Source organism: Lycorma delicatula, chromosome 5, assembly GCF_047948215.1.
Source record: "Lycorma delicatula isolate Av1 chromosome 5, ASM4794821v1, whole genome shotgun sequence".
NCBI classification, from domain to species: Eukaryota; Metazoa; Arthropoda; class Insecta; order Hemiptera; family Fulgoridae; genus Lycorma; species Lycorma delicatula.
The window spans coordinates 128,229,066-128,244,009 of record NC_134459.1 but is presented as its reverse complement, the minus strand read 5'-3'; the positions used below and the strand labels follow the sequence as shown (position 1 = coordinate 128,244,009).

At 29.3% G+C, this 14,944-nt stretch overlaps 1 protein-coding gene across 4 annotated transcripts in view; it reads right to left on the bottom strand.

The window, feature by feature from the left end:
* LOC142325380 (cell growth regulator with RING finger domain protein 1-like) overlaps positions 1-14,944 on the bottom strand; it is a 312,650-nt gene that overhangs the window by 274,497 nt on the left and 23,209 nt on the right. For all 4 annotated transcript variants that reach the window (XR_012756522.1, XR_012756523.1, XM_075367080.1 and 1 more), the window contains exon 2: positions 14,633-14,790. Coding sequence is in view for 2 of the 4 variants with exons in the window: in XM_075367080.1 (XP_075223195.1) it covers positions 14,633-14,790 (158 nt within the window). In the remaining 2 variants the exon portion in view is untranslated. The remainder of the gene's footprint in view (positions 1-14,632; positions 14,791-14,944) is intronic.

Below are 14,944 nucleotides of genomic sequence, written 5' to 3'. Positions count from 1 at the left end.
CTAGTAAATTGAGACGGTTTTTTAATCTCTGTAAACATTTTAATATGTTACCATTATATTTGTAATGGGACATTTGCTGGTGGGTCAATCTAAAGGTAATCTTCCAGCATTCTAGCGGAAACTATCCAAGTATTCATTATAAATTCTAAAAAGGGAAAAGTAAATGGAGACAAAATTGTTTTACGGCTTGTTTAACCATATTGAAAAATAACCGAAGCCCATCCGATGCAATTTATTGTCAATGTCTTCTTACCCATTTAATTCACAATAAAAAATAAACTACGAATGTAAAAAAGAAAAACGATTGGCAATACAGTTTACCGAACAAGTTATCAATTTAGGTAGATTTCATAAGAAAGCAACCTATTGTAATGGATACCATGATTCGACTTCCGGAAAATTTCGACATCTTCCCGTTTCACCACCCCCAGACCCCAAAACCAATTTCAGTTCAAAAGTTTATATATATTTCACTTTCTTGTGGACACAATAACTGCCGTAATTTTGCGCCAATCACTTTCAAATTGTTCCTTAAAAATATATCGTCCAAAAATCTCGATCGAGTTCGTTAACGGCCAAAATCGGACCACGGACGGTGGAAAAGGGGGGCCTTTTTTCGAAAAAACAAAATATCTCTATAACTTTTTTATTAAGTAAAATACCGAATCTGTTTAAAGTTCCTACTACTCTTTGAATAAGGGCCTAAAACTTATTTAAGTAACGTTTTTTGATATCACCAACCACTGGCCCAAGTGGTGGAAAAGTGGGGTTTTGAAGACTAAAAGAAATCATACCTCCCTTAATAGGAACAGTATCGAATCTGTTTAAAGTGGTCGTTAGTCCTCTAAACATTACCTAAAACTTTTGTCCGAAACGATTTTTTATATGACCAACCTTTACGGCAAGGGATGATCAAAATGTTGCTGGAATTGTAAGAAGATTGGGCTTGTCGTATGTTAAACATGTGAAACTTTTTTTCACATGCAACCATTGTCGTATTGAGTAAATTTCAAGTTTTTCTTAACTTTAAGGTGGAAATCTTTTTTATCCCCTACTTAGCACAGGTGAAATCTACCTCCACCTTCCGGCGTGCCGAAAGGGATTTTTTATTGACATTTTCTCAATTCATAAAGATTTTTCTATCAATTAAATTGAACTTATAATTTATTCTGTGAGTAAACACAGGTCTACAGTTTGCAATAATATGACCGCATACTGCATAGAACAATAATTCTAAAATCAAAATTAATCACCGTAGCTAATTTTTTGCAAATCGGAAAAATTACGCCGCCGTGATTTAGCATAAAATTATGGTATCACAGTAAACACCTAGAGCCTACACTAATAAAATCGCTTTCAATAATAAATAAATCTTAATTATTGCATGCACAAGAATGACATTAATACCGGATAAATTGCAAGCCTATACTATTTAACAACAAATATAAATTTAATTTACATATTCATAAACTATTAATTGCCTAATCATTACTGCAACACTAGGAAAAATTCCATAATTATTTTTCCCCCAACTTTGATAATCAATTTAAATTAAAAATAGATTATACCTTCCGAAAAACCTTCATAATTTCCACAAATTGAAAATAAATAACAAAAACATCAAGAAAGTAATTTAAAAGACTCATATACACGTCTTCCACATTTGTTAATAATAAATAATGTATACAGTTATATAGTGTAACAAGACCAGTATAACGAGTCTGGGTAACGGATTCCTTCCAATTAAGAAGAAAGTAAAAAATAACATTTATGAAAGTAATCCAGAAGAGTACTAAAAGGGATCCTTTTCTCAGACTAACAGCCGTTTAACAATCGTTCTTTGTAATACTGTCAATGACACACCTCCAACAGCTGTTGTTCGACGAGAACTGTTACTGGATCAGAACAGAAATTCATAGGAAAATGTATGGGTGCGAACGATAATTTTCACGCTTCAACAGTTAAGGAATGAGGCGGTTCTGCAGGTCAAAGGTATGTAAATACTGCTCGGACCAGGAGAAAGAGTTCGTATAAGCAAGTGCTGCAGGTCGTGTTCGACGCGATTGTGAGACGGCGTAACCAGTCAGCGTATAGTCACAACGAGTGAAGTGTGTGTCAAAAGCATTCCGGTATGGAGAGTTTGTGAATGCAGAAAGTTGTTTGTCAGTTATCGGTAGAAAGTATTGAAAAGTGATAGAATTACATTACTTCATGAACTACAAGGGTAGTTTTATTTGTAAACAGCAGACGTATGTGCAAAGAAAGGAACTGAATGAATTTTAGACTTGTCTTACCTTGTTGTTAACGCAATAGTAGGCGTTAATATTACCGATCATTATGTCCTCAGTCAAGGGACTGTATTCTACTATTTTGTATGTAATTTATTATTATTATTAATTTTTCTTATTTCATACTTTCTTGGACTAATCAAATCGTATGAATACAAACATTTGAATTTATTAGTCTCTCAATATCCCGATCGAGCGGCGAACACGCGACAATAGGTTAGAATTAATGTCATCTATAACTGTTTACAAAACATCTATAACTATCTGTAACAAAACTACTACTACACACTCATTTCAGCTAAATGTGATTAGATGAAAAAAAAAAAACACTTAAAAACCACTAAACATAATTTTATTAACTCAATTATAATTTACTAGGTACAAATCAATGTAACAAATATTCAATAACTAGTATATTTCATTAAAAAAAAATAAATAAATAAAATACTTAGATTCTATCCCAGCATCATTATAAATTACAGAGTTCATACTCATAATATCTCGTTTAGATTACAACACAGAACCGATGTGAGTAACAACTAAAAATAGATTTCCACTTGCGAATTTACTCTTTAATGTTTTAGCGGATTTCTAAAGAATTTGGAATTCGTTACAGCGCCCGGTCTGTTTATATACATAATTATGTACGTATGCAGGTATAAGATTTTTTCTTCACCCTGCCGGACCGCAAATCTTAACAGATTTTGACGAAATTTTGTGGGGTGATAAAAAACTATCGGGAATAGAATCCTTATTGATTTTCAAGAGAATCGTTTCACAGAAACCGGAGTTAAAAGTCAAAAAACAGGATTTATGGATACATTTTCGTTCTTCTGAGAACAACTTTTTTTACATTTTCTTTTATTTTCTTAACAATAAATTATTTTAAGAAATAAGACTGGTTTCATGCTTATCAACTGTTCTATACAAAGCCTATCTAGCACTGGTAAACCGTACAAAATACTTTTTATTTATACTGTCATAAGTAATATATAAATAAATGATAATAAATATTAAACTACATACCACTAGAAATAGTTTTTTTTTTATATCCTAACCGAGGAAATTAAATACTGAAACAATAATACAATTCATTTTTTTTTACCGGATTTTCAAGAATTTATAGAAATCGCTATTACGTCCGGTCAGTTTTATAAGGGGATTGTCGGGGGGAGAGGGGTACCAACAAATAAAAATTAGTAAATGATAAAAATATTAAATTTTTAATAAAATGTACATCTCTTTATACTTTTTGCCAAAGTTCCATTAGTACTGTCTCGTATTTCTATCAGACTGAAGTAACACGTTCATCGACATAAAATAAACTTCATTCAATAACGACAAATAAAGGGAAAAGTTACTTTACTTGTTTTACTAGGTGATTGCAGTCTATCCGACGCCGTAGTTAAAGATGATATACTACGCGGAGTTAAAAAAAAAAACATCAAATTATTGTATCCACTCAAAAATAATACAGTACCATTATACGTGTGTATTTAACCGTCTTTATTTTAACGAAAACACATAAATTTAACTTATAATTTATTTTATATGCAGTTGTAATTACAAGTCAGTACAAACATAATCTAATATTGTTTAATAATCTTCATTACCGTTCATAACTAATAAATGATTTAATAACTAATAAATGATTTTTCATAATCGTGTAATTATAAGTTGGTTTTCCTTTAGAAATTACGATTCATTCAGAGGTGGTTGAATAATATTATTGAAATAAAATTTTATCATTAATAAAGGAGATAAAATTACTTTTACATTCATATTAATAAATTACTGGAATTTCCATTATTTTTAGGAAAGAAGATTACTTCTTTTTGCCAGATTCGTACTAGGTAAATAACAGTGTCTCTTAAAAAAAAAACAAAAACAATATAAATCACTTGTTTTAAAAATAAATTTTATTACATAAAAGCAAATTGTTTTTATTATATAAACTGAATGCGTAAATCGTACGGTTTACACAGATTAAAATTTTAAATAATAGAAACCTGTTAATAATTAAAGAAGAATAAAATGAAAATCAATAATGAAGATGAAGAAACAAATCAAAGCGACAGTTCACGGATTTAAGAAGAGATTTATAAGCTAAGAAAAAAGAAAAAGTTTTTCGATTCATTCTTAGAGCCGATTAAATACTTTAACACATACTTGAATGCATATTTCTACGTTCAACGAAAATAATCCATCCTGACCCTCTTGCACTATCAGATGTTTTTTGTTTGGTTATTTGAAAGAGTTTTTATATGGCACCAAATTGTTCAGCAACAAAGAGAAGGTAAATAATGCGATAAAAGTATGATTCATACGTCAATATGAACGATTCTTTACTACTGTAATAAGAAAACTGACAGAAAGATGGGACAAGTGTCAAGATGTAGCCGAAAAATATGTTGAAATATAACGTTATCATCATTCACATCGAATAAGTAATAATTTTTCTACAGACATATGTTTCTTTAATTAATGAACAAACCTCATAAGAAAATATCTTACAGCAAAATTCTAATTATGTACAAAAACTATATTTCTTTAGTTTTAGACTTTTCTTAACTGAATAAAGCACAATATATAAACAGAAAAATAGGGAAAACTAAACCTCCTAATGGGTTAGATTCCGTAAAAATAAGGATACACTTACCGTAAATACTTATCGGTTGAGTGCATTGTTGTTATGGTTTTGGTACATGATAATACGATTTCTGCTTAACTGATTTACAAAGAAATATATGTGGTTAAATGGAACCTCCTATTATGATGAAATAATTAACATAACAAATAGACGACCGAAATACCTTAAGCATTTTTTTTTTTTTAATGCGTTGATTTTCACACTCAAATGAATTAAACGTTTTCAAAAGAAAATATACGTCAAAGACTATAAATTTCGTTCTTTAAATTTATTTTTTATGATGCACTTCGTTTCACTGTTCTCCAGCACGGGCACCTTTGTTCGGTGCAAAAAAAATGCAAGGAACTATATATACAAGACGCTAGCAAATTATTAGTAAATTCCTTATTAAATAAACAACTTGAAAATAGTACAGAGTTTCTGCTCTCACAAATTAACAAACCGAAAATGTTTAATATTCTAACAAAAAAGGAACGTAAACAGAAATAATTAAAATTAAAAAAATCTATATTAAAATTACCGGTATGTCTACCCTTAACATAGAGAAAAATAATGTTCAGTTTAAACGAAAAGAAGAAGCAATATAATGAACGCGTAATTCGAATATTCATGAAAAAAAACTCTGTACATCATACAGCAAGAACAATGCACAACTTTCTCATTACACACTCTGTGAACTACGAACAATGACCTACATTTTCAATTCTAAGATAAATTATAATATTTCCTTCTAGTTTCGAACTGCACTGTTACATTCGCTAAAAAATCTGATGTGGACACCACATGATTTCCTTATACGCCTATTAAATTACATATACACATTTTTTACAATCAGAGGTTAATAATTATTAATAAATCAATATATTTAAATTTAAAAAAAGGAGATGAAGTCGGATTTCAATCGATGTGCTATCCCCATGTAAGATCCAAATATTTCATTAATTGAAATATTATTTGGCTATAACTCTGGAAAATGAAAATAAGTACCACTTATGATATATTGTTCAAAAGCTCTCAGTGAGGGCTTATTACTGCAATTAAGAAGAAGTACTGAAGAAGAAGAAGTAATGTTTTGGATTTTGGCTTTTTTGGACGCTTTTGGTTAGTTGATTTCAATCAAAAGGGGAGGTGCACAAGTAGATATTACAACAGTCCAAAATCCAAAACTTCAATATCCTACGTCTAATCGTTTTTGAGTTATGCGAGATACATACGTACAGACGTCACGCCGAAACTAGTCAAAATGGATTCAGAGATGGTAAAAATGGATATTCCCGTTGAAATCTGAAAACCGTAATTTTTCGTAATCGCAGTACTTCCTTTACTTCGTACAAGGAAGTAAGAATTAAAAACAAAAATAATTGCTTTAAAGGTACAAAAGCATGTCATCGAAATCGTTTATTTCATAATTAAACCTTTAATTATATTGAAACTAACAAAACTTAAACCGCACTGGTTACTATACTTCGAAAAAAATACAAATTACAAAAAAAATACGGATATGTCTTAACATTAGTTAATCACACCAATTTAAATAATTATTTCTCGATCAGAAGCAATCTTAGCAATAAAATTCAACATTCATGAAGGTAACCAAATTATATATCACGTGTTTATATAAATTCTAACTATAGAATTAATTTACAATTTCAACTCATATTTAAAGGCTTAATAAAAATCAGAACAAGTAATTTCTCAACCGTTAACCGTTAAATAATTAAACAAACCAGTTCAATTTTACAGTAGATAATTTATCCAACACAAATCAAAATTAGTTTTTTATTAAATATTTTTTATTATTTGAAATTCGTTGACTAAGTGAATATACAATAATTCAGTGTTATTAAAATCATACTAACAAACATTTTTATTTATCAAAATAGTTCTACAGTAAAAAAAATGAAAATAAACAAAAGACAAGCAAATTACTAACCCCCTTTATTTAGCCCAAACTTTAAAAGACAAAATTGAAATAACTGAAACAAAATTTTAAAGAGCGTTTGATTATCATTTATTTGATTTACTTTATTTTGCATTTTTTTTGTTTTATTTTTATTAAAAATATTGATAATAGTATGGTAGAAAAGTATGGAAAGGAATACAATAAAACTAGATAAAGAGATTACTACGGAACTTCAGCTAAGGTTGTCTGGAATAAGGACATTTTTATTTTTCTTGATTGTTTGCGCAAAAATATTTTGAATGTATGAATATAACAGGTTATCTTATATATTATTATTCTACAACAAACCAACTCAAGTAATATTTTCAAATTATCTATGAGAAATAGTTTTTATTTTTAAAAATCTTTCCATTTAAATTGTAAAGGAAAACTTACAAAGACACCAAATTAGACATCCTCTACAAAGAAAGAATCATCGAATCGGTCAATTTGTTAAAGGTAGAAAAAAGTGGTTGAACTGACAACCTCAACTTTTTATTGAAGTTCATTATAAATGAAATAATGCTACTACAACAATATTTAAAAGCTGTAGGGGTTCATTGCTAGTGTTACTCAGATAAGATTTACTACAAATTCTTCACTACTTTAAGAGAGAGCTGTTAATTTTCGTTAAGAAACAAAACCTGTACCCTTCTTTATGTTTACAGAATTTAAGATTTCCGAAACCTATTTCATTTTTCCCAAAAAAAAGATTAGGCTAATAAGCCTGTTTCGGCGTGTAATACAGCCTGGTCTTCCTAGGACCAGGCTTGGTACTAAGCTTTCACGTTCAGGATTGTAGCTCCAGGCGTTATATGAAAGACGATTTGGCTTGACGCATAAAATATATTAGGAGCAATTCACGCTGAAGCTTTGAATGATACTTAATAAGGAGTTCTTTCACAATCGCAAAATTATGAGCCTTATTCGATTCACTGAGCAAAGAAACATCTTTAATATTAATCGATAAAATTTTGATCTTCTGTAATTTGCTCGATACGAAAATTTTATTTCTACAAATGAAAACTGTAATGGCTACCTATCAACAGATCTACAACCCTTCCCTTCTTGCGAGTTCTTGATTTTACTCATCTCTGATAAACATAGGGAAATCCTATATCCTATTCCCTTTTTATCCTGAATTTTCCTTCCTTGGTTTAAGGCCTCACAACCAGAGGAGTGGAAGGAAGGGGAATTTCTAACGGAAGCTGTAAATAAGGTGCATCCTTAGATGGAGCAGAGAAGTAGCATTGCACCTCACGCAGTGCTCAAGTCAACATGGGACAATTTTTCTTACAATCATCACCCATTACTAGCTCGGATCAAGACAAGAAGAGACGGAAATAAGCATGTGTGTACGCTCGCACGCGGTGTATGTATAGAATTAGAAAAAAGAAAGAACATAAAATATCAGATTCTATTAAAGTTAGTGTATAGAATATTAAGAAATTGATAAGTTTTCTCAAGATAATGGAAAATTCGCTGAGCCGCTACTAAAGAAAGTAAAGTTCTTACAAGGAATTAAATATTACTTTCTTCAATACAACATGCATTTCCAACAATTTTTTTTTATTGCTGGAACTATTAAAGTGTAAAAGATTTAAATTTCATCAATCTTTCATACTTTTTAAGGATGTTTCTAATTCATCCGAATATTCTTCATTGTAGATTTTTTTTGGGTATCAACAGCTACGGTCATTAGCCCGGTGGAAATTGGTAGCGTATGAAAGGACGCCATGCCTGACCGGGATTCGAACCCAGGACCTTGCTACCTACTCAGCCGCAGAGGTCGGCAACAACAATTTGAAGATGTACATATTTTAATTTTATGCACTGCTCCACAAACCAATCATGACGCTTACCAACAACCACGATTGCCAGTATTTCTCTTCAGGTGTGGTTAGAAAGTGCATTCGTTTTTCAATAAATTGATCTCTCATTTTTAATGTCTCTCTGAAATTTTCTATGCGTTCTTCTTTAAAATTAAGGACTTTACTATTAATTTAAATGAACAACATAGGATTTTGGACAAATTTTATAAGTTCAGAAAAGTTTCGTTTTTGTTAGAAGTTATAAGAGGGACGATTAGAAAATAAGTTACACCTCCTCTATGAAACAAACTACATATTTTTTTATATTTTTCGACATAATCACAGACTTTTTCTAAACACATTTCATACCCTGAGACAAGTTTTTCAATTCCAATATCATAAAAATTTCGTTCAATTTCCTTCAACTATTTAAGGACCGCTTCCTTAAGTTCATCATCATTAGCGAAACGCTCCTCTCCAAGGTCTCGCTTGAGAGGACCAAACAGGTGGTAGTCGCAGGGTGCTAGGTCAGGGCTGTAAGGCGGATGACACCACACTTATCACTTGAATTTTTGCAGTAACTCGTTTGTCACATGAGGCTGAATGAGGAGTATTCGGCCTCCTCATTTAGAGGAGGTCGTTTTTCTTCACGACAACGAGTTTTCGGCCTCCTCTTCATGAGGAGGCCGAAAACTCGTTGTCGTGAAGAAAAACGACCCCGTCACTCAAACTTCCGGGACTTCGATCTTTAATGGCTTTACGCAATTTTTTAAAGTCTCACAGTAAGATTTGGCATTGATTGTTGCTTAAATTCACTGTAAATAACTCCCTCAGAATCGAAAAAGATTGACAGCATAACCTTTCCAATATGTGAAGATGTTTTCACGTTTTTTGGCTTCACGAATTTTTATATCTCCATTCATGTGATGCTCGTTTTAATCTCAGGAGTGTAGTGAAGCACCCAGCTCTCATCCACTGTGACGATTTGTTTCAAAAATTGTGGACCAGCCCTGGAATAACGTTGAAGATAAGAAAGAGCAGACGGAAAACGTTGATGTTTGTGATTGTCGGTGAACAGATGTGGCATCCATCGTGCACACATCTTACGGTAATCAAGCTGATCGTGAATAATTGCAAACACACTACCATAACAGATGTTAAGTTCACTTGTAATCTCTCCAATTTTACTGAGCCGGTTACTCGGGATCATTTCATTCACGCGTTCCGCGTTACCCTCGAGTTTGCAATTGAACGACGTCTAGCACGCAGTTCATCACTCACATTTGTTTTTTCGTTTCTGAACGTTTGGCATAATTTTGTGATCATCAGGCGTGACATTGCATTCTCACCGTATACCTCAACAATATGGCGATGAATTTCAGAATTGTAATTTTTTGCTCACAAAAATCGGACTAATGAACGCACTTCTATGCTGGACGAAACCTCTAGAGGACGCGCCACATTGACAACGATACTACACACGTACTGAATGTCGTACAGAATTGCTGCTGGGGGAGCGTGAAGACAACAACGCAACTAGTGCTGCCACCACAAGACATTAATATATCCCTTTCATTTCAAGAGCACGCCAAGGTTGTAACTTACTTTTTGATCCACCTCTCCTACATGATAGCAAACAAAACTTACTTTTTTTAACATAAAATAATAAAAAAGTAATTAGTTCTCAATATACCTTGAATTTATGACCTCAAGCTAACCTGGGTTTAATACCACTGACTCGCTCAGGAAGTTTTGCAAAAACTTCTCAAAATGAATACTATAAATGATTAAAATGAATGCTAAAACTGGATGAATCATTTAACTAAAAATGTATGTAACAATTGCATGATTATATTTATTTCTACTTAAGTAAGAAAATAACAGATTAAATTATCGATGTACATAAACGCTCTGGTTTTATTTTTAACTTTGGTTTCATATAATCTTCAGTCATGAATCAGTTAAAAGAAAACTACTTTAAATAACCTTTTTATGTCAGAAATTCTAAAAAGTAGACAAGGTATGAAAAGTAAGAATAATGAGAAATGACTGTTAAAATTCAGTTATAATAAAAGGTGTAAAACAATCTTCTACTGCTCATAATGAAATACTTTATTAGGATAATTATAATTTAATTAATGGCTAATTACAGCCATAAAAAAACAACAGATGAAAATTATCTGCAAATGAAACATAACAACAAAAATAATAACTTTATTAACTGAAAAACTAATTTATGACGGCAAAAATAATGGTTGTGTACACAATAAAACAACAATACCTGTTAAAATGTTTGACATAACAAAAGAATAAAAAAAATTTTCCATTATTTACATGACAATCTTATAAATAAATTTCACTTAGTAAAAAACTAAACATACTCATACTGTCAGATTACAGCTACTAGCTGCCGAATAATAATAGAATAGACGATTAGAAACTTAACATCAAACGGTCATCACTTCTTACAAATAATCAGGGCATAATATTCAATAAGACAAAAAAATTCTAAGGATAACTTTTTAACAAATTTAATCTAATTTTTCTTAAAATAACATTTTAAACCAAAAATGATTAAGAAAAAAAGAAAGGGATTGTACAACTATTGTCGCATATCATTTTTTTAAATTAAATTACAATGTTATAAAAGCGTAGTTCAAACTCGCTCATGTGAAAATCATATACCAAAAGAAAAATACAAATAATGAAATTTGAATCGATTAAACTGATATCATTAAGAAAAGTCAAAATCTAATTCAACTAAATTGTAAATGTATGAATTTAAAAAAAAAAGTAAATTTCATTGTTACTCCATTTTAATCCTTTAAACTAAATTAAAAAAATCCTTTGAGTGTGCACTTACACCGTAGTACATGAATACAAATTTTCACCAATTTATCTTCAGTAGTTTTTTTTTATGTTTTGAGAAATCAGTCAGTCAGGAAATATTCTTTTACGTATATAGATACATACAAAGTATTTACAAAAACCATTTCAAGAATTCGGGGGATGGTTCCCCACATCGAAAAAAAGGAAAAAAAATATTTCAACATATGTCCGGAAACGCTTATTTTACCGGCTATCGGCCGTTTTGTATTTTTAACATAAAAATTTATTTCTAAGGAATGGTTATCATATCGAGCTGAAATTTTGTATCCTGCTAGGGTACCTAGAGGTTTAGTTGTATAACTTTATAATTTTCATGATTTCAATAATATTTTATTTTATAGCAATATTTTCAATACTGTTAAATTATAATAATTTATTATAAGATAATATCAATAAAATTATTCCAATTGATGTTGCGTTGAGTTATTTAATTTTATTCGGAAGGAAATGGAAACTGGTTTTATAATCTACAGTGACTCACTTCAAGAATTTTTGCCGAAACGTTTTTACCTATGAACAGATTTCAATAAATAAAGTATAATTTTTTTTCATAAAACGCTTAATATTTTTTGTAATAACATAAAATTCAAATAAACTAGTGTTATTGTTAATTTATTAACAATAAATCATTATTGATATATATAATCATTATTGTTATTAAAATTATTTTTATATAAGTAATCTTCTAAGTATCCTACCAGCATATAAAATTTCAGCATGATGTGATAACCATTCCTGAGAAATATAATTTTATGTTAAAAATACAAAACGGCCGGTAGCCGGTAAAATAAGCATTTCCGGAAATATATAGAAATAGATTTTTTCCTTTATTAAATAATGTATTAAGTTAAAAAAACTCTTTATAAAAAATATCACGCGCGCACGCACGCGCGCGCACACACAAATAAGCCTTAAAAGCAGTGCATTTTTGTAGAATGTAATTTTAAAATGGAAAGGTAATTAAAGCACAAAAAATATTAATTCACAAGGTTACCATCCAGTTCAATTACATGCACTATTTCATAAACCATTTCAACATAAAAATTTCAACAGACCAAAAAAATCACTGCTACATAAAAAACCTTGAAAATAAAATTCAAGCATATCAATAAATTAATTTTTTTAACAGAAACACTTTAAACTGCTGATAATGAAGAATTACTCAGCATTATTAGAAAATCAATCTTTATAAACAACATTTACTGACAACTCTATTGTTATATTAATGTTTTATGCTTCCTCAACATTCTACAATAGAAATGATAGATAATTTGATAAAAAGAAAAAACTATTAATAAGAACCTTCAAATTACAACTAATATTCACAAATAACATATCATGAATCTACAGACAAATAATGATGAGTAATAGTGGAATAATAAATAATCAAAACAAATTTTAACAAAATTGATAAAAAGAAAAAAAAACAAAAATTAATTCTCATAACAATTACATTATTTATTCACATTTAATTGAAGAAGAAGAGTTGTGGCCTTCGATTCTAGCAACAAACCATGATATATGTCAAGGATTATCTATACTAATGTAATAAACTGAAACATTTATCTTGAGTTTTTCATCTAAAAAATATTTCAAAACTTCCACTCAAACATACATACATTTTTCCTCCATTACAATATAAATATTAATATTTATGAACCAACAGCAAAAAGTATTTTACACTAAATTTATGTTTTAAACATTTTTTAATAAATAAAAATTATAAAAGTAAATAAAAAAAACAATTCTTGATTATAACAACGCCTAAGGTAACCAAATACAAAGAAAAATAAATTTAATTTTAATATAAATCATAATTTTTTATTAAATTACTCAACAACATTTTACAAATAAACTAATTTTATTCAGGGAGAGCAGACATCTCAAACAAACATTTTAGTTTACTTTTACACAATTTACTTTACTTTTACTTTACACAATTTTAGTTTAATTTTCTTTAAATTTCCAAGTAGTGTAGTTATTGGATGCTCATATATACTATACCTGCACCTCAGCTGTATAGTTAATTTTATTTAATAAAGAATATATATATATATATAGAGAGAGAGAGAGAGAGAGAGAGAGAGAGTTGGAATTAGAAACTTTTCTGAGAATTTTTTTTGAGAAACCACTCAATACAGATTAATATTTTTAAATGTATCTTAGTTAAATGGATTGAGATATTTTAATGATATTCAATGCCAATTATAAACAAAAATAAATAAGTATGAAAATTTTACCTTTGAAAATCTTGAGATGGCTATTTATTGTGAGCAAAATAAAATTCTATTCATAATAAAATACGTAACACTTTACCTAATAAAACATAATTCAATGAGAACAAAACTATCATGGAGCTATTAATGATTAAAAATTTTAAATGGAACCACTTTGACATTTTTAAGTTAAACTTTTCAAATTATTTATTTTGTGGAAGGTTTTGTTGGGTAAATGCAGTGAATTTCATTAAACTATTGCAATCCATTTATAAGATAAATTTTCATTGAAAAAAAATAAAATGACAGACATAGGGCATTTGTCCACATAAACATCTTGTTTACTTTGACATCCTAAATCAGTCCCTCAAATCTTTAAACAGTTCCAGGGTGACTATGTATGCTGTAATTAAAACTTGATAATAAATTACAATTAAATTGAAAATTTTTCATAAAAAAAAAACAATAGAAAAATTATTTAAAATTGATAATACAAATAAGATATCACAAAAAATCGTGTTGTAAATAATTAATCTAATTCCATAATATCAAATTTTTTCACAATACAACTGATCCAACTGGGTAATATTTAATATTTATTACCTTTGATGTATTTGTACTTTTTTATTATTAATAAACACCTGTATTATTACTTTCTATGTTTAGTACTGCTTACCTCTCTTAGCTTCATTCTTTTACCAATTGTTGATAGATTTTGGAACCATTCCATTGGAAAAACTTATTGCACTAAGATAATAGTAATTATTATCTTAACAAAAATTTTTTTTTAATATTATGATTACTACTACTACTACTATTATTGTTATTATGTTTACCAGAATATGAAGATTTTGATGTCTCCTGAAGTTTGAATGTAAAAGGAATATGAACCTTCATCATTTTCATTTGTGGAATACGAGGCTGTGCTGCACTTGGATGTACAGAACCACCAAACATTAATTCTTCGCCCTGTAGCCAAAACACGGTCATATTTCTGAAAAAAAAAAAATTAAGATAAAATCTACAAAAAATAACAAAAATATATTTGATTACGTATAAAAAATTATTTTTTAAAAAAGCTTTAACTAATAATATTAACATTAATAAAAAAAGGAAACAAATTAGAAAACCCCTCTAAAAAGTAAAAT